At 44.0% G+C, this 23,806-nt stretch overlaps 1 protein-coding gene across 3 annotated transcripts; it reads left to right on the top strand.

Moving 5' to 3' along the window:
• Window positions 1-59: 59 nt before the first annotated feature.
• Window positions 60-23,083, top strand: adam23b (ADAM metallopeptidase domain 23b; the record flags this gene model as incomplete). 3 transcript variants are annotated; one of them, XM_080498426.1, is made up of 26 exons in its annotated part: window positions 60-346; window positions 965-1,182; window positions 1,472-1,548; window positions 5,143-5,206; window positions 6,208-6,290; window positions 6,427-6,490; window positions 7,956-8,028; window positions 8,755-8,828; window positions 8,995-9,060; window positions 9,296-9,364; window positions 10,037-10,203; window positions 11,028-11,112; window positions 11,199-11,286; window positions 12,182-12,233; window positions 12,739-12,838; window positions 12,926-12,997; window positions 13,117-13,203; window positions 13,294-13,374; window positions 13,489-13,539; window positions 13,628-13,691; window positions 14,817-14,922; window positions 16,079-16,198; window positions 16,317-16,485; window positions 17,642-17,753; window positions 19,039-19,129; window positions 21,123-23,083. In XM_080498426.1, exons 1-26 carry the CDS (start codon window positions 271-273, stop codon window positions 21,166-21,168), a joined length of 2,355 nt encoding a protein of 784 aa, XP_080354552.1. In that variant the 5' UTR covers window positions 60-270. The 3 variants fall into 3 exon arrangements, with proteins under 3 accessions (XP_080354552.1, XP_080354554.1, XP_080354553.1); XM_080498428.1 differs by lacking the exon at window positions 19,039-19,129; XM_080498427.1 differs by lacking the exons at window positions 19,039-19,129; window positions 21,123-23,083 and adding an exon at window positions 18,149-18,243.
• Between the last annotated feature and the right edge of the window lie 723 nt (window positions 23,084-23,806).

The following is a 23,806-nucleotide window of genomic DNA, read 5'->3' as shown; positions in this document are numbered from 1 at the left end:
CCAGTTGCTGCCTGGCCACCGCCTTCTTTCAGCTCCCCCCTCCCGTCCCGATCTCCCCTCTTCTCTCCTCTTCCTCCTCTCCTCCTCTCTCCTCTTCCTCCTCCTCCTCCTCAGCCGCTACTGCAGCAGCCAGCAGCAGAGCCCCGGTGCCTCCCGGATCCATGAAGAAAGCCCCCCTGCACGGCACCTCTCCCGCCGCGATGGGCCGCGCGCTCCTAACAGCCTTGACGTGTTGATAACCGAGATATTTTCAGCTCTCAAATATGAATCATGCATTTGATATTTCTGGCCACTTTGCTCGTCAGCGTCCTCTCGCCCTGGCTTCATCCATCGGCGGCTTCATCCGGTACGTCTTGCGATCTCCCCCCCCACCAACCCTCCGGCTCCCAGTCACTCCGACCTGGCCGCGCGCACCTCCCGCTTTGGTGCGTGCGCCTCCGGTGTGTCACCTCCGAAGGTGTGCTGTGCTGTGCTGTGCTGTGCGGACACACATGACGCCTCGCTGCGATCTTGCTGCGTCTCCGGCGCGATGGTGCATGAGCCGCAGACCACAGCACCTCAGCGTTATACTGTTGTTATTTGCCCGTTGTTCAGATTGTGAGGGAATACAGCTCCTCGCTGCTGCTGCTGCATCTGAATGAACTGTCAACGGGGACTCAGTGTGCTCATCCGCAGAAGTCACACAGCTGTTTGGATTTAAACACACTGCAGTTTTTTTTTCTTTTTTTTTTCCACTTTGTTCATAAGTAAATGCACCAATTCATATTCTCAATCCTGAGTTGTCAGTGTACTACGGTATGTCTCCATTAAAGAATCGCAGTAATGCAGTGGTCCAATTGCCCCAGCGTTATTATCATATGTGTGTCATGAATAAAGGATGTCAGCTGGCTCTGTGCATGTGTGTACGCACCGGTCGGGTTTTTTCATATATCTGTGTGCTCCCGGGGGGGAAATTCCTTCGCAGATTCTCAAGGAGTAGAGGACAAGGTTGAGAGGGATGCAGTGCCAGCCCCGCTGAAGCAACAGGCGACTGCAGCACCTGCTCTCGACAACACAACACGCCATGCAGTAGAGCATGTGATCACCTACCCCTCGCGGTTGATCTACTACCTGAACGAGGATTCGGAGAGCACCTACCATGACCTGAACACCCAGACCAGGAACCAAGCCACGGGAGGCCAGGTGAGCCGGCAACTCGGGAGGGATGCTGTGAAAAGTTTTCAGTGTGTTTTAGTGTTCCCAGTGACGTACACATCACTTTGGCAGACATTTTTTCCTTGTTATTCTGCAAAAAAAAAAAAAAAAAAATGGAACGATGCCAAACAAGCAGACTTTTTCCTCTCACGAGACCCAGTGTGCATCTGCACCTTTGTTTCGAGGGCTGTAAGGGATGCTGGAGGTGGACCTGAGAGGAGTGTTTGCTCTGTATACACAGCTTTAATTGTGGTGACTTCTCTCTCTTCCTGTACAGGCAGCCCATCTCGCCCAAGTCAGCTTCCAGTTGGAAGCGTTTGGCTCCAGATTTGTTCTGGATCTAACGCTGAACAAGTAAGTCCTCTCATCTCATGACGGTAGTTTAGTTTAGCTCAGAGATTGATTTTTTTTTGCGGTTGTTAAAGGAAGTTTCTGTACGTTTATAGTGTACAGGGGAATTGTGATCGCTATGAGAAATGTGTACTTTTCCATGCCTTTTGCTCCTGGGCTCCTCTTTGTAGTTTCGAATGAGTCACGTAAAAATGATCTGGTTCTGCGAAAAAGCTGTAGGAGGCCTATACATTATTTTTGTGCAATGTACCCAAGTACTACTGCAGAGGAGGCGAGTGCAACGTTAGTGTAATAGTACCACAACAACTGGATTCATGAGCAACTCACCGGGCGGAAAGCAAAAAGTCAGCTTCTGCTTCTATCATAACAAACCATGTTAGTTGTCAAGGTCATGTTGACAGAAAAGAATATATAGTCGTACCTTTTTTTTTTTTTTTTCTCATTCTGGCCTTCTTGAAGAGGTTATGTAAAGCCTGTCTAAAGATGTCTGCCCCGACAGATCCACACTGACACTCTTCACTCCACAGATATTATGCAAAATATTATGTGGTGCCATGCAGAATATTAATAAGACCATAAAAGGGAAACGGCGATGCAGGTTTCATTTCTCACAGCGGAGCCGTTCAGTTTCAAGTCGAGCCACTTGGCGAGGTTCATGATGGTAGAAACAGTTGAACGGCGTTGGAATTGAAATATATTTGAGGTTTTAGGGGGGAAAAAACTGGTGTGATTGTGGTCAGGAATATAAATGTTCAAAGCGGCATGGGACAGAAATGACTACAGTGACGAGTCCCACCCGCAGCCGACTGCTGTTTATAAATGAGATGTATTGTGTGTCAGATTAGGCATCAATGCAGCCTCAGTTGAAGGGAATGTGATGGCGTAATTGAATAGGTCAGCGTGCCGACGTATAAGCGCTGAAAACAATCCGCATCCGGCCGCCAGGCTACAGACCGAGAGAATATTTTGGCCGGATGCTTTTAGAATGAACTCAAGTCTTCAGCTTTAATGAAGCTTTAATAGTGTTGCATCAAAAATGTGCAGAGAGACAGTTCCGTATTCTGTGGTCTGCAAACACTGTCCTGTCCAGAGCGCTCTGGACACTCAATGATATTGATTTGCTCCGTACTTAAAGTAGCCAGTCTACATATGTGAGGGACTTAATGTACATTGGTATAAGGGCTTAAAACTGCTGATTGGATTTTAGATTGCTTAATGGGATTAACTGGTTTCAGTCGTAAGACAATGTCATTTTAAATGGTCTTAGATTATCGGTGGACCGTTAGTTTGTTTGATCATCACAGAGAAATGACATAACATTTTGATTTCAGTGTCTATAATTAGTTTTCAAAGGTTTGAAAACAAAGAAAATCATATGAACGCGAGCGTCGCTTTGGTTCTTCTGCTCTCTTTGTTGTCATTTTGTCCCGATTTTAGCACCATAGAGATTAAGAGTTGATATCATCACTCTTTCTTTCTCTCTTTTAGGTTCAAAATGCTCTGCAGGGTCCAGCTGAAACTAGACCCAGCATCATTGTGTTCTTTTGCAGGCGGAGGCAGTAACACCTCCGTGTATCACATGTATTTAAGTTGGCGTGTGTCACGCAAAAACGACCGTTCTTCTCGTGTCAATTCCAGCTCACACGGCCTCACAGAAGACCCTCTCACACACGGCACGCCGTGTTTATTGGACATTCATGAATCAACACAAAAACAATGGAGTGTTTTACAGCAGTGTGGGGGCTTGACAGTGTGACCTTGATTCCCAGCTGTTTGCTCGTAGGTTATCTGTGGGATGCCTTGTGTGTGTGTGTGTGTGTGTGTGTGTGTGTGTGTGTGTGTGTGTGTGTGTGTGTGTGTGTGTGTGTGTGTGTGTGTGTGTGTGTGTGTGTGTGTATGAGAGGAGTTTGGATTGTGTTAGCTGCGACAGTACCGATCTAAATATAGATAGGTCTGCTACCTGCCAATGGCTGCTACTTTATCAGCTCACCTCGTACTGTACCTGGGATTTGAGATCCTCTGAAGTCGATGATTTAAAGCATGGAGAGAGCTCAGATCCCGTCTGGATAAAGGAGTTTGACGTCAGCAGAGATGGTTTCTTTCTGGGGAAAAAAGGGCTGTGGTTCCTCGTGAGGGGTAAAAAAATTTTATACAATTTTTTTTTCCTCCTCCCTCTGCTTTGTTTCTGTGAAGATTTCAGTGCCACTGACCTTTCTTTTCGGGCATCTCTTTTAAGACTGGGTGGAGACCGCTTCATTGCATGAACAGTGTGACGGTGTCGTGTGGTGTTTCTGAGCTGCATTTGGTCGGGTGCCAGGAATAAGAACCTCCTGCAGTTTTTTCTTTTTTTTTGGTCCCCTCTCTCTGCTTCCCCTCTTTCCTGCTTTCCTCTGCTGCTTCTGCTGCTGCTTCTGCTGCATTGTGGCACTATCCTATGGATGGAGAGACTTCAGGGCAGGACTCCCTCTTTCTGTGGTCTCCACAGGCAATCACAGCTCTCGCAGACACACACACGCCTCTGGATTTTCATGTTCCAGTGCTTTACCCCTCCACACACTGCAGTGCTGCTGGCCACCCACGGACACACACACACACACACACACACACACTTGCAAACACCAGTACACCGTGGTGTGGCCCACTCTTCTCGCCTGTCCTCATCTGTCAAGCTATAAATAGCCCCTCACTCACAAATCTCTGGGACATGCCACAACTCTTCACTCATAATTGTCCACTTCCTGCTCACGAGTCACTAAGCATCACTCAAAAATGTCACTCTGCTGGTGCCACAAGATAAATCCATCACCCCCCCCCCCTTGTTTTTTTTCCCTTCTTCTTCTTTTCTTTGTCCTGCAACATCACTGCATGTCCACAAAGAGGCGAATGTTTTTTGATTTGCAAGGTTGCTCAGGGAAAAAAAAGAAAAGTGCCTTTGTGGCAGAAATTGCAGCCACTTGAAGTCAGCGAACAGATTGAGTGCATGTTATGGTGAGGGACGCTGACTCAGACAGCGGGAATTGCTGGGAGGACCGTTATGTTCAAGGTGAAGCCACGGCCTAACAATCATTTATCACATTAGGAGTCATTGGCAGCTTACAGATTCGGTTACTTGGTTTCTCTTCCCTTCATTTGTGTTGTTTCTCAATCAGTCGTCTAATTTTGGAATTTTTAGAGAAGAAAGAGTCATGTAAAAACTGCAGTGTCAGGAGAGCGCTTTTAGACTTATTTTAATTTTAGGCTGCAACTCCTGATGGCTTTTACATTGGTGACGTTTTTTTGGGGTTAGGGTTGTGCCGCCTCTTTCAGAGTTAACTAACTATCCTCTTGAATCCACGTGTCATGATATTTCCTGAGGCCTTACATCAGTTAACATCCCCACCACACCTTTTAGATGCCACGGGAGTGTTTGTGCAGGCTCACCCAGGCGCAGCGGTGATGAGTCGTCTTGTTTAAACCAGAGCTGCGCTCACCGCTAACCCAAAGCCACAATGTGAGAGTCGGTCACAGCAGCAGACAAACAGGCTGCTGTGTGTTCTTTTTTATTGTCGCTGCATCACGTCCCTCCACTGCTACTAACCACATCTCTGTTTTCATCAGTGACTTGCTGTCTTCAGATTATGTTGAGATCCACTATGAAGGGGGGAAACCTGTCCTGTCAAAGGTAAAGTTTGGAGGCTTTTCTTTTCCTGTTATATTGGAAGTCATGTATATTGTTGGTAAAATGCAAAAAAAAAAAAAAAGCATGTGAAATAAACAGATTTTAGTGAATTTTTGCACATCCGTTTGGTTGCTATCTTTAATCAACATTTGACAAATTGAAGACGCCAAAAAAAAAGCTGCGTCTACAACTGTAAACCTTCTGTACTAAATAAGAAATAGAACAAAATGTTCATGAAAAGGAGATGGACAGATAGAGAGACAGACAGACTTGGGTAAGTAGGTTAATATGTGAGATTGTGTCACGTTGTAGAGCAGAGGTAAAGAGGAAATGGAGAGAGGGCAATGAGAGCCGGGTCCTGCTGCTGCTGCTGATTCAGGCAGCGGTGAGCTGGGCTGGGCTACTGGAGCTGAATCAGCAGGGTTTCACTCCCCTGCAGCCTCCTGCTGGAGCTCTGGTCACATGACACGGGGAGGGAAAGCACTCTGCAGTAGCAGCGCAGGGTGGGATGGGTGAAGCGTGAGTGAGGAAGAGAAAGGGGGCAAAAAAATAGAAAAAACTGGAGTGGGGTGGGGAGGAGGTGTCCTCTGCTCACCCTGGGCCCCGACAGCTGAGTCACAAACAGCGCCTGTAACCACCTTGCAAAGTGTTAACTTCACATCTTAAGACCCCCCCCCCCCTGCACAGGAATGCTCCGCGAGTAAGCTGAACCAACATCTGTGGCACAAGCTGTTACATATTTGAAACTGTGTTGGAAATTCGAGCACAAAATCGTTAACTGCAGAACTGATACTTCGCCTGTGTTACGTCGAACCTGTGAGACGTTTCGGTGGATGTTTGCAGCACACCGCCAGAAAGGCTCCTTTGCAGTGATGCTGCATCAGAGCTGTGCTTTTTTCTCTCTCTCTCTCTCTCTCTCTCTCTCTCTCTCTCTCTCTCTCTCTCTCTCTCTCTCTCTCTCTCTCTCTCTCTCTCTCTCTCTCTCTCTCTCTCTCTCCCTGCAGGGTGGAGAGCACTGCTACTACCACGGCCAGGTGAGAGGGAACGAGAACTCCCATGCGGCCTTATCAACCTGCAACGGGCTGCAGTAAGTGAACAGCCGGGCTGTGTGTATTCCTTGCCATGTTCGGAATATCTCGGGATAAACTCATCTCTGCTTCTCGGCTCCTATTGATTCAATATCGACTGGCTTCTCTCCCTTTTCTTCTCCCTCCGCCTGGCAGCGGGATGTTTGACGATGGAGTCCATGTATATCTAATTGAGCCCTTGCTACAGACTCATTCAATTGTAAGTTATTACTCTGGCTGAAAAAACGCAAATATTTATCACCCAAATGTCCCCCAGACGTCTCTTGATTCACGCATGCAATTATCAATACTCCTATTTCCAGTCAAAGATGTCCTGACCTCTCCAAGGATGCTCCTGGTTTTAGAAGAAGACATAATGAAGCACATGCTGCAACATTTGACCACAAACATGAGCTAATGTTTCAGTACAAGAACTCTGGCATTTAGGATTTGTTCAGATGACTGACTGTAGATGATTTCATTTTCTGTGAGTGAAGAAAACTATATCACCACTGCATGATATTTACAATAATTGGCATTTTGAAGCAGAACTGTTCTATTTAATGTTTTGATAGTGTACTGTATTAAACGTCAGTCGTCTTATTGTGGGCCTATAATGTCATCAAGTAAAACGTGTTTAAAAAGATCGGTTGATTCAGAGAGGGACAGAAAAGTATTAACACTTCTCATGATGGATTTAATTTATCCTACTTAACCGAGTCACAAAAGTAAGAATTGTGAGCAAATGTCGTCCGAGTGCTATCACGTGCAGAACATTATGATGAGACAGACGGAAGCTTCATAAGACTTTAAGAGATATTTATGACATCAATTTACTATACAACTTTATTTGTATAGAAAATCAAATTGCCCACTTATAAGATGTGTAAGAAACCTGCCATACCCACTTTTTATTTACCTAGGGGGAAAAAAACAAAACAAAAAAACATTGACAAACCTAATTAATGCTGGACACACAACAAACACCTGTGTATGTTGTATTTGGGTTTTTTCAAAATGTGTGGAGGTCATATGCATAAATATTATTGTGCTCCCACTGATGTGGGTGATAATAACATTGTTTATCATTATGTGAATATCATCCTGGCGAGGTCACATTGCCTCTTAGGCGTTTTGATGTCTTAATTTCGATACTTCCTCGTCGAACACAAGACTTTTTCACACAGTAACACTCACTGATTCCCCAGCTGCATGAATGTGACATAAGTATATGCATAAATAATTCAGTATTTAAGTTAAATAAAACATGGTGGGTTGATTCTTCACTGATTCAAACTCATTTCTTACATTTCAAAACACTCTTCTATTTGAACTGCTTTAACAACTACTCAAATCCAAAATAGCTTTGCATAAGGACCTATGCACACATGGAAATAAAGATTGCGTCTCAAACTGTATATATATTACTTTAAGCACTCATGTAGCACAAGAAAATGGATATTTAAATCAGAGAAACACAATTTTAGATGTATGAAATGTAGCATGAGGTTGATTATCCTTTTTGCATGATATCACCTGTTATAACTGTTTACAAGTAGTTTCACACTTTTAACCAAAAAATAGGTTGACTCTGACTTAAGCATGGCGTGCGTAAACACTTTCCGCTGGCTCGTTTCTCTCGGCCCCTCATCAATCTGCTCACGCTCGTTTGCCTCACCCTGCAGGATACAGCTGCAAGGCCTCATAAACTAAGAAGGACAGCTTCCCTTCCGTGGAGCCATGATTCAGAGGAAGAGGGTAACATTTCTATTACTGTCATCTTACATAATGTTAACCGTCGGTCCTCCGCCACTGACCAGCGCCACACCTCTCCTTCTGGCCCGCACATCAACTTTCAGTATGCACGTTTGGCACAAAAGCACGCTACGACAACCACAAGTGGTGAAATGTATTTTACAACTTAACATTTCCGAACGAGAAACACCCTCCATCAAGGATGAGCAACTTTTGAGGGCTGCAGGGATTTCCCCCTCTTTTCTACCACGAGAGGCCAAAGCTGTGCTCAAATACTTCTTCCATTGGAATTTATGACAAATATTGAAGCTTATTTTATCAAAATAGTTCATCTTAAGTCTTTTATTTAAATGCAGTTGAGTCATTTTCTTTTGCATTCACATAATAATTTGGGAATAATGTCCACTTCATTTGTGCTTGAAATGGCCACCGTATAGGGACTGGGGCTGCATGTCTGTAGTTCGATGTTAGTTAATAATTTATTGCTGCCAAATAGAGTGGGCTCTGCTTTACCTTCTTCGAGACTGAGGGGGTTTTCGTTGCTCCCACTTGTACGGCGTCGACGGGTTTAACGCGTCTGTGCTTCTGTAGCAGGCGCTCTCGCGTTTCACATGGCGTGTCACACACATGACAACATTACTGTCAGCTTCAAACATGTGCACTGAGCCTGCCCAGTTGCAAATGCTCAAATGTCATTGTTTCCTTGTGTGTGTGTGTGTTGTTTTGCAGTGGAGGAGGAGGAGGAGCAGCTCTTCTCGGAGCTGGATGAATTATCCTGGCTGAAGCGCAGGAAAAAGCGAGCAGTAAGTCCCTGATCGCTCGTCTCTCCTCGGTGATGCATCAGCTTTGGGTCACCCACCCTGCATTCATTGTACAACATGTGTGCGTCACTCCCAGCAGTCGAAGCTCTGCTGATACTGGGACGGCAGACTACACTGTTTGCTGTGTTTTTTGTATTTTGTGCCGCAGATGCCTCGCAGCGTGTTTGAAGAGATGAAGTATTTGGAGGTCATGATCGTCAATGACCACAGTATGGTACGTGTTTCCACTGGGAGGGACAGCACGTCGGACACCTTCTTCACGTTGCACACTCTTCTCTTATTCTCTTCATGCAGAAAAAGAAAAAAAACAAACTCATTAATGTTTCAGACCAACGCTGCACTCGGACCACAAGAGGGAGCAGTGTTGCTCAATGCATTTCACTGTGCATCATCAAAGCACTGCAGCCTCTTCATCTTCTCTTCTGTGTTTGCTTTCTCTCTCGCCGCAGTATAAACGACACAAGACCAAGCAGCATACAAAGAATTTTGCCAAGTCAGTAGTGAATCTTGTGGATGGTGTGAGTAAGCGTTTTGTTTTATCCTTTGAGAAACGTCAAATGTGTGCCTCTTGTGAACAATCTCTCAAATTATATAAAAACAGCTCATTTCGCCAGGCTGTTATTAAGTAAAACCCGCTTTTGTAAGGTCAAGTTGAGGGTTTTCTGACTTTCTATCCGCCGCTAAATTTCACTTTGTCGGTAATACAACTCATTCATGCTATCTGTCATTCCCTCAAGCGCCAGAAGCCAGGATGAAATTTGACTTTGTTCAACTCGCACTTCTTTCTATTCTAATATCTGCAAAGCTATTCAATTTCCCTGCAGCCACAGCTGTACTTCAGCATTTAGGGGTTATCAGCAACCGTAAGCCTGTGACCATATTTAATTACGTTCTGGATGTGTACCTGTTACTCTACATCAGTGACGCCTTGAGGCGATGACTGAATCTAACACTGTTTGCTTGGTGATCTGGCCCCGTGCATTAATACTCCCCGTATTCCTCTCTGCTCCCAGTGTGCTGCATCTCCTCATCTGTCTTTCCCGCAGACAGATCAGATTCAAATTCACACCCAGTGTTTGCTTCCTTTCCCTGTGCTGTCTTTTTTTTTTCCCCCTCCCTGTGCCTCCTTCGCTCGCTATCTCTGTCTCTCCTTATTGCTCCCATTGGCTGCGACGAATAATTCATGGTAGATCTTCAAAGACCAACTGCACACGCGTGTGGTGCTGGTTGCTGTGGAGATCTGGACAGACAAGGACCACATCCCCATCAGCGTGAGGCCGCTGGAGATGCTGCGAGATTTCGCTAAGTACCGGCAGCTGAGCATCAAACACCACGCCGATTCTGTGCAGCTTCTCTCGTGAGTCCTGCGCTCAACGCAGCATTTTATTTACTTTATATTAGGTCGTTCAAGCCATATTAACGTACATCACAATTGCCACTGTTTTAAAGACAAGAGATCAATGAAACGCCCTGTGAGCTGCCAAAAGAAAAAAAAGAAATCACATCATGTCCAACTCTAAATGACCACAAATGATAGATGTAGATATACTGCATGCTGCTTCAGACCTTAATTGAAAAGTATTTTTGCTTAAAGATAAGTAAGTAAAATGAACAAGTCATTGTTTTCCTTCATAGATATCATGTTTATTTTATTTCACTTTGTGTTTGTTAGATGTTGTGTTATTATTTCATCAATTTTGTCCATTGGATAGCTGACATGTGTTTGTATTTTTTCACCTTCTTTTGTATTTTTTTTTTCTTGTATCACTGGTGTCCCAGGTAACTTTATGGATTTTTAAGGGATAGGCAAAAATAAGCCTTGGCTTCAGCCTGTACCCATTTCGGCTACAGAAATTGTAAAAGAGAAAGAAAAACAAGAAGTCTGCGTGAACCTTTAAGCATTATAAACCCAATGCATAAAATTCAATTCTTGGACTGTAATAACCTAAATAAATTTAGGTTAAATAATAACTTAAATAAAGCACTCGTTTGTTCATGTGTCTTTTTTTAGGGGGGGTGCAGCTCTACATTACTAACGTCCTTTCTAATAGACTAATTGTGTCTAACCTGTGCTGCACCTGCAGAAGTGCTCACGTTAGTGATAACCTCGTCCTCTGCAGCTTTTGGTGATGAAGAATGTGTTCTTCATGTTTTCTTCCTCGTCTTCCATCATTTTTGTAGAAATATGACCTTCCACTACCGCAGGAGCAGCACTGCGTACTTCGGAGGCATGTGCTCTGTGAGCCGTGGCGTCGGGGTCAATGAGGTGAGAGTACCTGTCACGTGTGTGTGTGTGTGTGTGTGCGTATGTGCGTGCGCGTGTGTAATCTGTCATCTCTGTCGCCCCCTCAGTACGGCACCACCTGGTCCATGGTGGGATCTCTATCCCAGAGCCTGGCGCAGAACCTGGGCATCCAGTGGGACCCGGCATCCAAGAGAAGTACACCTGAAACACAGTTTGTTTACTCGCATCGAGTAGCAGTGAGGTCCGGACGATAGTAAATGCAGTAATACAAAAGTAAATTGCTCCGTGAACGAGCAGGAAAAACAAAAAGCACAAGTACGATTTTACCAGTTTCATCATCAAAGATTCCCGTTATCAGAACAGTTTTCGGACTCGCTGCTTCTTGTTTTCATGCACGACAGCGTCTTGGTGAAGGTTAAACACCATTCCTGTTTTGATTCAGCGCCTCTGATTATTTAGTTGGAATGAATTATGGCTACCATGTGAACTTATAGGCCTGAATATATCACTCAGCATTTTGCATTTCAAATGTGTTTTCCGACTCTTTCTCTGGCTATCACTCAAAGGCTATTTAAATGCAGAGGGCATCAATGAAACCAAGTGTTTTTCTTAGCACAAACTGTCTTTTTATCCGAGGCATCCGGAGTGACAGTCGGACAGATGTGCTCATTGTCTTGAAAGAAAGATGTCTAAAAATAGATCGCTTCGAGTCCGACTCGGGAAGAATATTACGCCACAAGACTTACGATTACTGCGGTTAATGAGGCAGACTCGTCACACAGCTGCCAGGTTAGAAACTGCAAGCTCCAAACAAAAGAAATGGCAACCATCAGCAAAAAAAAAAAAAAATTATGGTCCCAAATCTGTCCAAGCATGAGTGTGTCAGTGAAAAATGGGGTGAGGAAATTCTTGATTCAGCACAAAGCTTCGAGGATCAGGTGCTAAATGCTGCTTCTCTATTATGACAAAGTGGAATTAGAAGCACATTTTCTGAAGATATTTCTCAGATCTCGATTTATTTCAAATGCTCATGTGTCATCCCCCCCCCCCTTTCTGTGTTTTTCTCCACTTTACACTGTCCTCTCTGCAGAGGAATGTGGATGTGCTAACCTGTGGGCTGGATGCATCATGGAGGACAATGGGTAATATCCACCACCCAGACAATATGAAAACAAGTGACTACATTTACCCCTGATACACAGAAATGACACATATAACTTCTTTCAATGATAGCGGTTGTCTTTATTTAGTTTAATTAATCACTTAGGGTAGATTTCTAACCCATTGCAAAGAATATTAAAGGATAAAAAGCCAAAGAGTGAAAGATACTTATGAAATAATAAAGAAGAAATAGCCAAAATATCTTTCTACCATAGCTATTCTATTCTATTCTGTTCTGTTCTGTTCTATTCTATTCTATTCTATTCTATTCTGTTCTGTTCTGTTCTGTTCTGTTCTGTTCTGTTCTATTCTATTCTATTCTATTCTAGAGCTTTAGTCTTCTTTAAAAGCGACAAAGGTTTCATCATAAAAAAGTACGAGGACTAAAGTTCTTATCAGGGCAGCAGTTCGCGGCACGCCACCATTTTCACTTCCAGGACATTTCACTCCCCCGATGTAACGTCTCCCATTCTTCCAATTTCCCAGGGTCCAACACCCGCAGAGATTCTCCAAATGCAGCATCACAGATTACAAGGAGTTCCTGTTGAAAGGCGGCGGCTCGTGTCTGTTCAACAGGCCGACCAAGGTGAGATGCACACAGCTCCGCTCGTCTCGCAGCTGTCACAAATCGCACAAGCCTGTCTCACGTCCTCTCGCCTCCTCCTCCCGGCAGCTGTTCGAGACGGCAGAGTGTGGGAATGGATTTGTTGAGGTGGGAGAGGAGTGCGACTGCGGAGCCCGAGCAGTAAGTTTTCTTTTCGCGCCGCCGTGTCACGTCTGTTTTGCTGTCAGATGTTTATTCAGCTGGGTGAAGCCTTCCCCCTCCTTTTTTTTTTTTCTTTCTTGCTTTCTTTCTTTCTTCAGGAGTGCTACAAAGAGTGCTGCAAGAAGTGCTCCCTGGCCAACGGGGCGCACTGCAGCGACGGGCCATGCTGCAATAACACATGTCTGGTATGAGCGTGGCGTTGGGATGAAACTCCAACAAGCACTCTTAATGTAGGATAACTGAACGTAACTTGTCGTATCTAATTTCCTCACCAGTTTTATCCTCGAGGTTACAGTTGTCGCTACGCTGTGAACGACTGCGACATCTCGGAAACCTGCTCCGGGGACTCTGGACAGGTTGATTCTTTACGTCGTGCTGATCTTTTTTGTTTGACTTTTGAAGCGGTTTAGTTGTTTGCATGATTTGAGATAAAAGTGGTTCGGAAAACGTGTCCTGTTGTGACTTTGCAGTGCCCGCCCAACCTTCACAAGCAAGATGGTTACCTCTGCCAGGTCAACCAGGTGGGGAAACGTTCACAGTGCCTGGTTCAGACCAGAAGCAGGGTTTCATTCACCCGCGATGTGTGTGTCTTTTCTGTTTGGTTTGAAGGGCCGCTGCTACAACGGAGAGTGCAAAACTCGAGAGAACCAGTGTAAATACATCTGGGGGTCAAGTAAGATTAAAAGTCATTTCATTCACGTCAGTTAGTGGAGTGTTGGAGAGGTGTCATTAATTTGTAAAGGAGCTAGAAATGGGTGTGTTTGCATGTGTATTTCACAACATACGTTCATGTGAACATTCTGGAGATTCAACCACAAGTCACTGCTTCGAGCAGGCGTGTAACAACAGCAATGTAATAATGGCCTATAACATAATATCTACCAATAATGTAATACGTTTAGTCTTTTCTTTTAAACTTTATTTGTAGTTTTCCCAGCATAATACATGAACACAAAACAGACAGGCCAATTTATTTGCAATTATATAATAATACTGGTATTATCAAGCAGAATAATGCACAAAATACCATATTTGTTTTTTACAATCTACATTGAAACAAAATAAAAATCCAGTGATATACACAGGGTTTCTGATTTTAATCTTTCTACCTCCTTCCAATTTGTTTTTTTTTAAATTTGGGCAATACCAATATATATATATATGAACGACGTCTGCAAAAACTGCTCCACACTCACAATACACAATAGTTGCAGTCGTTTTGGCCTTTTCAATGGACTGAAGTCTAAGTTAATAACTTGCCAATAGTTTAAGAAGCCAGTAATGTCATAATACATAAATAGGGCTGCATTTCCTGGAAATAAATACATGGGAAATTCATCATATTCATTCATTGTGGCAGTTATGGTTGTATAAAATGTTTTCCTGTTTTATTCCATTATTGGCTTTATTCCATTCAGAATGGACAAAATGATGATGTTATTGACCATTACAATATTAGTGCTTGTTACACATGTGCATCATGACATAGTGAGTTTAGAGTTTCACTTTCAACATGTGACAATTGGCAGTCCTGACTTATTCACAATGTGTTTATTTATTTATTTTTTGCTTTGTTTTGTTTTCTGTCGGCGAATTAGTCTTAATGAAGGAATAAATCATATTGTCTTTGACAGAAATAATTCAGCAAAAAGCTTAAGACACATAGACCAGAGGGGAGATATAAAAGCCACCCCCCCCCTTTTAGCATATTGCACCCGGAGTGTCGGTATATTGGAAACTGTGCATCGTGAGCATCTTTGAGCATCTTTACAGTTCATCCCTCCATTCTGCGTTTCAGAGGCCGGTGGATCGGAGAAGTTCTGCTACGAGAAGCTGAACACGGAGGGCACGGAGAAGGGCAACTGTGGGAAGGACGGAGAGAAATTCCTCCAGTGTAGTAAACAGTGAGTCTCGGCTGAAGATGTTATCGGAAATTTAATTAACAGCGGCTTTCCCTCTGTGCTGATATCGTAAACCGCACGTTCTACACACGTCACGCCTTACTTTACAATTGCTGTAAGCAGATAATCCAACGATCGCCCTCGCCTCAATTAGAGATCAGCCAGCTGTGAAAAAAAAGTGGTTTAAACCTTTTTTTTTGTCCAGCTCTGTCAGGTCTTTTCTCACCTGTGGCTCTTCCAGACAGATTGTGCAAACTAATAGGATTAATCCTCCTTTCTCCAGATGTCGGACATTTTCAACTTGGATTCTGTTATGACCTGCAGGTATCTAATAGAGGGCAGCAGAGTGCACATGTCATAGAATAGAATAGAATAGAATAGAATAGAATAGAATAGAATAGAATAGAATAGAATAGAATAGAATAGCAACAATCTGCCTTTATTGTCTTCCATTGACATGTTGTCACCAGCCACACACACACACACACAGACTTTCACTCACTCTCTCTATCTTTCTCAAGCATTTCTCTCTCATTGCCTTCTGTATATTTCATAATGAGATAATAACACACATAATATCATAAATGTCCTGAGCAAATGTTTAACTTGTGTAGTCTGTGACTGGCGTCTGTGACAGATGTTATATAATCGCATTCAGGAATTCTTGCTGACATGAACATGATGGCACTCCCTCCATATGCAGATTGACACATATTCTCAAGATAGGTATTCCAGACGTCACGTGAGAACCTGAACCAATCAGCTGCTTGTGACATTTCCCATCATGCCCTTTGGTCAGCCGGCGAAGAGTCCGAACGTCGAGTCAGAGAAAGACTGCTGATTCTTTCGTCTTGTGACGTAATTGTTGCACGATGGCGTGACACAGAAGGACGTTGGTTACAGAGTCGGAGACACAATTACAGTTTCGTTTGTGCAATCACTGACAAGGAATAACACAAGAAACGCGTATTTAGATCCTGGAGAAACCTTATTTGGTCAAAAGTAGAATATGCAAACTGTTATGCAGAAAGACCTTGAGCCTGGAATCCAACCCTGAGCTGACAGTTGTAACCACCTCTGACGAGTCAAAATGTGCACGAGGTGAAATATTTTCAACTGTACCCATTTTTATTTATTTTTTTTCGCTCAACTTTTACAGTGACGTGTTCTGTGGTTACCTCTTGTGCACCAACATTGGGCGCATCCCACGCATCGGAACCATGAGGGGAGACGTTACGCCCACCTCCTTCAATCACCAGGGCAACGTGATACAGTGCACGTAAACAAGTTTAATTCGTTAAAAACCGCCGTTTTATTTCTGGGGGCCGATCCGCTGCTGTGGCTTCCCGGACGAAGCTTCGTCTCTCCTCACTTCTCCGCCAATGTGTTTCTCTCAGCGGTGCCCATGTCCTTTTGGACGACGACACCGATTTAGGCTACGTGGAGGATGGGACCCCCTGTGGGCCGTCAATGATGTGCCTTGACCGGAAGTGTCTGCCCATCCAGTCGCTCAATATGAGCACCTGCCCCAGTGGACCTAATGGACAGGTGTGCTCTGCCCATGGGGTGAGTCCCACTTCGCACTGACCGACCGCTTACGCTTTGCCTCGTGCTGCGTGACGTCACTCCACAGGCTTTCGCTCAGAATGGATCGCTCATGTTGATAAGTTGATTATTCTGGCATCAACATACGCCCCGTAATTATGAGCCCTTCTGTTTGTCTCACCATAACAATTTGGCTTGCTCAAATCAACGATTAATTTCCTGCCATTAACATTTAGCAATGATTAAGCAGCAACGGTGAGTGGTAATAATGTTATGACTGACTTGTATAAAGAGGAATGATTTCCATACACTAAAACTTAACTATAGTTTGAGTTTGCATTAGACTTTTGTGAAAATTTCAGACTTGAAATTAAAAAAATTTTTATACAAAAATTAACATTTCTACGGTTTCATGAAACACTGAACTCTCTTCAGTTGACTCATTCAGTATATACTAATACACTAATAATATACAGTTAATAATAGAATAGCAGGAATGATTGTAGTTACTACTTTTGGCCGAACACACACTGATTCTTGTACATAAAAACGGTTGTAGAGCCGCCGTGTCTCACTGTCCGGCTTCAGAGCCACTGTAGCATCAGCTGTTGTTTTAATGGTTACCGTTTCACTAAGTATCAGTTTTTATGTATGTGCATCACCTTTTATGCTGAACTGAGCCCGCCCATTCAGATGAAACATTATAACCTGTAATTAACATCAACATTGGAACTCTTTAGCAATTATAAATATTGCATTATCTTTATAGAAGTTCTTTGCCGATGTCTGCATGTTGGCAGCTGTTTTGTTTTTTGTTTTTTTTACATTAATACCGGATTCAGTAATCTTTTCCCCACAAATATACTTTTTATTAAATGAAATCCAATAAAATGAGTAAAAAAAAACAAGCTAAATGAAATGTGGCTGTTAGTGCTTGCAATGGGGTCAGAATGCTTACTATTGTAAATTAATTGGTTTAGCTAAACTTTCTTCTGTGCATAATTTACAAATAACTTTTCATAGATGAGTCTTTTATCATCTTTGCATCCTCTGTAGATAATGTAAATGTGGCTGCTGGGAACAGTCCTGGTGTTCATACATACTGAAAATATACCTAGCGTGTCAGCAACCTTATTTGCTTCGCCCTCATCATCACATCTCTGTCCGACTCGTATAGGTGTGCAACAATGAAGCCACGTGCACCTGTGACACCACCTGGGCGGGGACAGACTGTAGCATGCCTGACCCGCCTAAAGAACCTGAGGCCACTCAGGATGAAGAACCCAAGGGTCGGTTTCTACATTATTCACCTCTGTCCTCTCAATGAATGAATAACACACAGTGTTTATGCTGCGCCCATTGAATTTAGTCGAAGTTCATGACCATGTTCATACTGTCGACGCTGTTCTGCAATAATACAATGTGAAGCTCACTCGCGCTGCTAGACGTGAATTTCACAGGAAAAAAAAAATGCAGGCGGAAGGAGAATATAAAAGCAGTGATGCATTTGTGCTGTGCTACTGATGCTTTGACCACAGGTGGATGGAGGGGGGGGGGGGGGGCTTAAAGGGGCGGGGCAGCGTCATAGAGGGAAATCCGTGTCTCTTCATCCATGACTCTGAAGCAGAAGTCTGCTATTTGTTTTTGACAGGGTGGTAATAATGCTCCTTTTCCCTCTACACAGTGAGCGTGGCCACTAACAGGCTGATAGGGGCAGTAGCAGGGACCATTCTGGCCCTGGGGGTGATTTTTGGAGGCACAGGGTGGGGAATAGAGTAAGCATCTTTAACCCTTTCACAGCTCTTTCTTTCATAGTGGTGCCTCAGTGTGCGGGCGGTCTCGTGAGCCGGCCTGAGCCCGTGTGTGCGTCCCGGTGGCTTTGTGTTTTCTTGTGTCTTGGTGATGACCATATAATTGTCATGTGATTGGATGTTTTCAGTGTCGTGTGATTGATTGATGGATTTCCCCTCCTCCTCCTCCTCCTCCTTCTCCCCGTTGTTCCCCATTATAACAGACCACTTTCTTCATCCTACCTCTTCCTCCTCTTTTTCCTATTCCTTCTCTTATTCTTAGTCGTTATGTGGTTGCTCCTGTGATCCTCTCCTTTCTGGGGCATGTGGGGCATTTAAATGAAATCAGTACTGAGAAGTGTCCGGTTAGCGACCCGGCTTGTCAGTCAGTGGTAGGCTGTGTGGTGACCGGGACTCCTAAAAACATTCTGTACTCTTTGCACTGCAGGTCACATATACATATCGCCTTTACAGTGATGGATGCCCAGAGTCTAGTGTTCTGCACAACCCTAACAGACAAACCACTGATATTTATCACCTCGAATGATAAGAGATAAATGTAAATTTCTCCAGGGCATTTGCTCGAGTACCTTCAAATCACGCTATACACTAAAGGGGGCTGAAAAGCATGCAAGATACATTCTCAGACTCAACCATTTTACTGTAATGGTGTACTTATGGTATGTTTTCTGTTCCATGTGAAATCATCGTTGTATAGTTACATGTTATTGATACAGTAAGTGAGTATAGAAACTCATGTGTTTTTCCCCATAACCCTTTACAGGTCCTAGTGCCACCAATCTAATAATAGGCTCCATCGCCGGAGCCATCCTTGTGGCTGCCATAGTGCTGGGGGGGACTGGATGGGGCTTTAAGTAAGCAACACGCCGCATGCCTCTCCTGCTGAAACTCTTAGCATCCCTGCTGCTTCTAGACACCAGGGTTTGAGCTCCTGCTACAGAATATGGACCCCAGGATCGGCACAAAACGAGCATAAAAACCGTCATACATACCAAAGATAAACATATGATTTACAATGAAATGATTTCCAGGTTGTCTCATAGAGGTGGGTGATACCCGAGAGTAAATGCATACATATAGATGTTTGTATGTGTTGGGCGACGCTGGGGGTGTCTGTGCATCTGTAGCAGAAACTCAAACTGATTGGATCGGCAGAGCTTGACATGCATGTTCAGTGAAGAGAGTAACAGAGAGTCTCAGAACAGAGGGTGAAGAATTACAGCGAAATAGCTTTAAAAAAAAAAAACGTTCTTGTAAACCTATAAAATCCTTTTGCCCTCTGAAATTCGAAGATAACCCGAATGACATCTCTGTGTAGAAAATTGACTTTTGTGTACATGGTTAATGGTAGATCTACCAATGATTAGCCTGCTGTCTTGAGCAACAGGGGTGTTACACATCTTACTTTAAACAGATTGACAGACAAAATGAGATATTTAATCCTGCAGCCACCAAAGCATGCCAAATAGCAAAGCATCATGGTTTTCACCACTAAAACAGAAGAAAAAAAATGATTGATAAAAACAAAAACGGAAAAAAAAAAAACAAGCAAACATTGAATAACAAGCAAAAGGTTGTCTGCATGCTGACATGTTGATTTAGAGACGCTCAGTTCATTGCACAAAGGCTGAGTCCAACCAAGAGTGATGGAGTCCAGAGTTTGTCGTGCTCTCATCCCCTCCATGATCTTTTTCTCAATCCGCTTGCTGTTTGAGGCTGAGACTTTAAATGGAGAGTGGTGAGAGCGACAGAGAGAGAGAGAGAGAGAGAGCGAGCGAGACAGAGAAAGAGAGAGACAGACAGAGAGAAGCCAGGACCTTTTTGTTGCCTGCAGCCTTTGTGCCATGGCTGGCCACACCCGCCTGGACGGCCAGGCTCCGCCCTAGAGCAGAGCAGGACTCTCGGACCCGCCCACACCAGCTGCCATTGCTGCCTGCTTCACAGACCTGGTACAGACACGGCGCATTGCACTGCATGAACCACGCACAGCAATAGTGCCACCTTCAACTGGCGCACTATTGGAAGAGGTGCATGAGAGAGTGATAGAAGCCCCACAACAAGCCACAGTACGGGGAGGTTATGCATCACTCCTGTTGTCATACTTGTTGTTGTCCCACTGTTGTGGTTGGTAGTAGTTATTGTTGCTGCTGCTGCTGCTGCTGCTGCTGCTGTGGATGTTGTTTAAGTGGTTGTCCTCTCTTTCCCTCCTCTATAGAATAGAATAGATTTTTTTTTTTTTGCTAGCCATTTCCCTGCAGTTATGTTTTGAGTGGAACTAATGTCTTTCCCATCAAAACTGGTAATGAAACATGTCTCCTACACGTCACCTCGTAACCCGATGTTGCACGCACAAGCCAATCAGCACTTGTCTGCGGTAAGGGAAGAAAAGATATTCATATTCATGAACCTTTGGAGTTACGGCCTGAACTTAATCAAAGTGGATCGCTGGGAAACCAGCTGTAAGTTTCACATCAATCCAGAGCAAGCATGCACAAGTGGTTGGTTGCTGAATGAACATGACCTCCCCTACATGTTTTGTGCATCACTGTGAATGGAAACCTAAAGGTTCATGGCTATAAATAACTCGGTGCCTTTGCAGTCAAAGCTGATGCAACCGAGATGGACCAGCCTCTCCTCACTCCGATTTCTTCAGCTTTTTTATCCCCACGGTCCTAAAAGAGATCTTACATTTCCATTTGGCACCATTCAATGGAAAGGAGAACCATTTAGGTCGTATTCTCCCTGTAAACTGAAGAGATGAGTGTGGTTGCTCGTCCGGGTTGCATGATCTGTGTTTCAGACGCTGTTTGAAAAGACACTGACTCTTGTTTCTTATCTCCTCGTAAGAAATGTGAAGAAGCGGCGATACGACCCCAACGCCTCCGCCATTTAACCCAAGGAGGGATTGGCAATCAGAGACGGACTCCTCCAAGGCTTCCGTAGTTGGCTACCTGACAGCTGGACTGCACTTACTGCTGCTGATCTTTTGGCATTAGTTTTACTTGAAAAAGACATAGTGGACATTTTAACAAATTCCATCATAGTGACATTATAAATGCAGCCTTTTCGACTTCACCTCACCCATGTAACGACCGACAGCCACTCCTCAAACACTCCCCGACCCTCCAACCTGATCTCCGGAGTGGCAGAGCACCTCCTCCATCCTCTTAGTGCCAGTGCACAGGCGTTCAGGCAGAAACCACACCACTCTCTCACCTGGCATGATTATCCACACAAAGCGTGCTGCTTGCTGGCGCCCTGGCATGCAGAGTCCTCTCTGCAGGGCTCGCATGGCTACCAAAGCTACAAATATACCGCGGAGAAAAAAAAGGAAAAAAAAAAAAGAAAAACATACAGACGCACACACACACACAAAAAAAAGGATTTTATCCAGTGCAGGAGGAAACCTGGTTAAAAACCAAACCCAGTGGAAAGCTGGTTAAAGCTTCAATATTCAATGTTTAGGTGCTGCAGAAGACGATGAGGCCGCATGCGGGGGCTCTAAAGGGCCGTGTGGACCTCGGATTAAACAACACACACACACACACACACACAACTGTACATAAATAACTTCAGGTTTGGGATTAACAGCATCCTCTACGAAGACTCCCGTCGCTTCTGTTTGTTTGTTTATTTCTTTCTTTCTTTATTATCTTAGTACACTGTATAGCAGGTGTTTCTGGCAATGTTATTCTAAAAAACTTTTAACAACCGTAGTTATAATTTGGGCCAAAATTCTTGCCGGTGGCCGGGTTCACGACGTGGGGCTGAGTGGCCGCGGCGTCGAAGCAAAGCTCGTCGTCTCTCGACAAGAGTCAGACGTTAGATGTACTACCCCGCCCACCACCCCCCCTCCCGCCTGAAGTATCTTCAACAGTGACTCAAAAGCCAAAGAACCCAATCACCTGAACATATGGATGTTGTTGCACGCAGAGCACTTTCCCCCCCTCCTCTGTCTGCAGCCAGTGGTGCCTCTTGTACTGCTGAGGACATGAAGTCTGTCCACGCAGGCGCTCACCTGTCCAGCCAGGTCTCACTTAATAGTCCTCATTAACACCCACTATACCGGCTTAGCCTATTGCGCTCATAAACTCTTAGTAGAAAGCAATTTCAGCTCTCCTGGTAACGCTGCATGCAATCACTATAGTGGGGCTTAAATTTCTATACGGGAGTCCCTAAAATCCGCAAAAGAAAAAGGAAAACAAGACAACAAAAAAAAAGCTACAAAAGATAGGTGCATGTCAACAACAAAAACATTTAACTTTTATTTACTATGCAAAGAGAGATATTGCACAAGAAGTATGGGTAATAGTGATATCAATGTAGACATGGAATTACAAAAACTTCCGCTAATGAGCTAATCTTTTTGTATTTGGCCACTTCCTCGTCTCCTTTCATTTCGCTTCAACATACTCAAACTGTGGATGAATACATGAATTAAAAAAAAACAACTAAACAAAACAGTAGAGGGAACAGAAATACTACTTACAATAAAATAAAGTGAGATGGCTCCCTTTTACATTTGTGGAACTAAAAAAAACATTTTTGTGTGTTTTTCATCCAGTCTCATATTTTCAATCACACAAAGACACACACACACATACACACTGTATGGTGCCTGTACATACAGAGGCCTGAACAGTTTCCTTGTACAGGGCTATCATTTCCAGTCCAGCTGATGGTTGGTGTGTTCCAGGTGCTGCCATAGCACTGGCATCGTTGTATTCCTCCATGCAATTCATCATCTGGTGTCCCTCTCTCACTGCATCATGTACAGTTGGACCGATTAATAAACTACTGACAAATTTTACTGGGATGTCTCTAGTTTTTCTCGACGATGAGCAATTGAAAAACTCCACTTACCCCCAGATGCAAGTTTTTGGTATGTGCACAGACGCCGGGTCAGCAGAGGCGCAAACAAAGGGAAAACAAGAGCTGGCCAAAAGACGGGCTCTGGTCAAAACTACAACTAATTAAATTTATAATCATAACAGACATATATATGTGTGTGTGTGTGTGTGTGTGTGTGTGTGTGTGTGTGTGTGTGTGTGTGTGTGTGTGTGTGTGTGTGTGTGTGTGTGTGTGTGTGTGTGTGTGTGTGTGTGTGTGTGTGTGTGTGTGTCGTGTGTGTGTGTGTGTGTGTGTTCTAGGACTGGAGAGTGAATGAAGCACAGCTAGAAACTGGGGAAGGAAAAGTGCACATGAACAGGAACCTGATAAACTGGACGACCAGGTGACATAAAATTGAATACGGATTTCTAGAAACCATAAAGAAGAAAGCAAACTATGAAGACACGGGACAGGACAAGGCCAACAATTTAAGACCAGCATTGTGACAAGGGCAGAAAAGACGAGTGTCGAATATCTTAGAACTCAGAACCAAAATGTATCTCATGGATTTACTGGACAAGATTGAGCGGCGGGGCCAGTAGTGAGATTGAGAAAGTGACTCTAAATTGCTGATACGTGTGAATGTCTTAGTATATAAAATATATATATATAGTCTCTATTTGCCCTGAGATGGACTGACG

This window comes from Blennius ocellaris, assembly GCF_963422515.1.
Source record: "Blennius ocellaris genome assembly, chromosome: 6".
In the NCBI taxonomy this organism is placed as follows: Eukaryota; Metazoa; Chordata; class Actinopteri; order Blenniiformes; family Blenniidae; genus Blennius; species Blennius ocellaris.
Note: the sequence above shows the minus strand (reverse complement) of the source record. Positions and strands in the feature narration are given on the sequence as shown.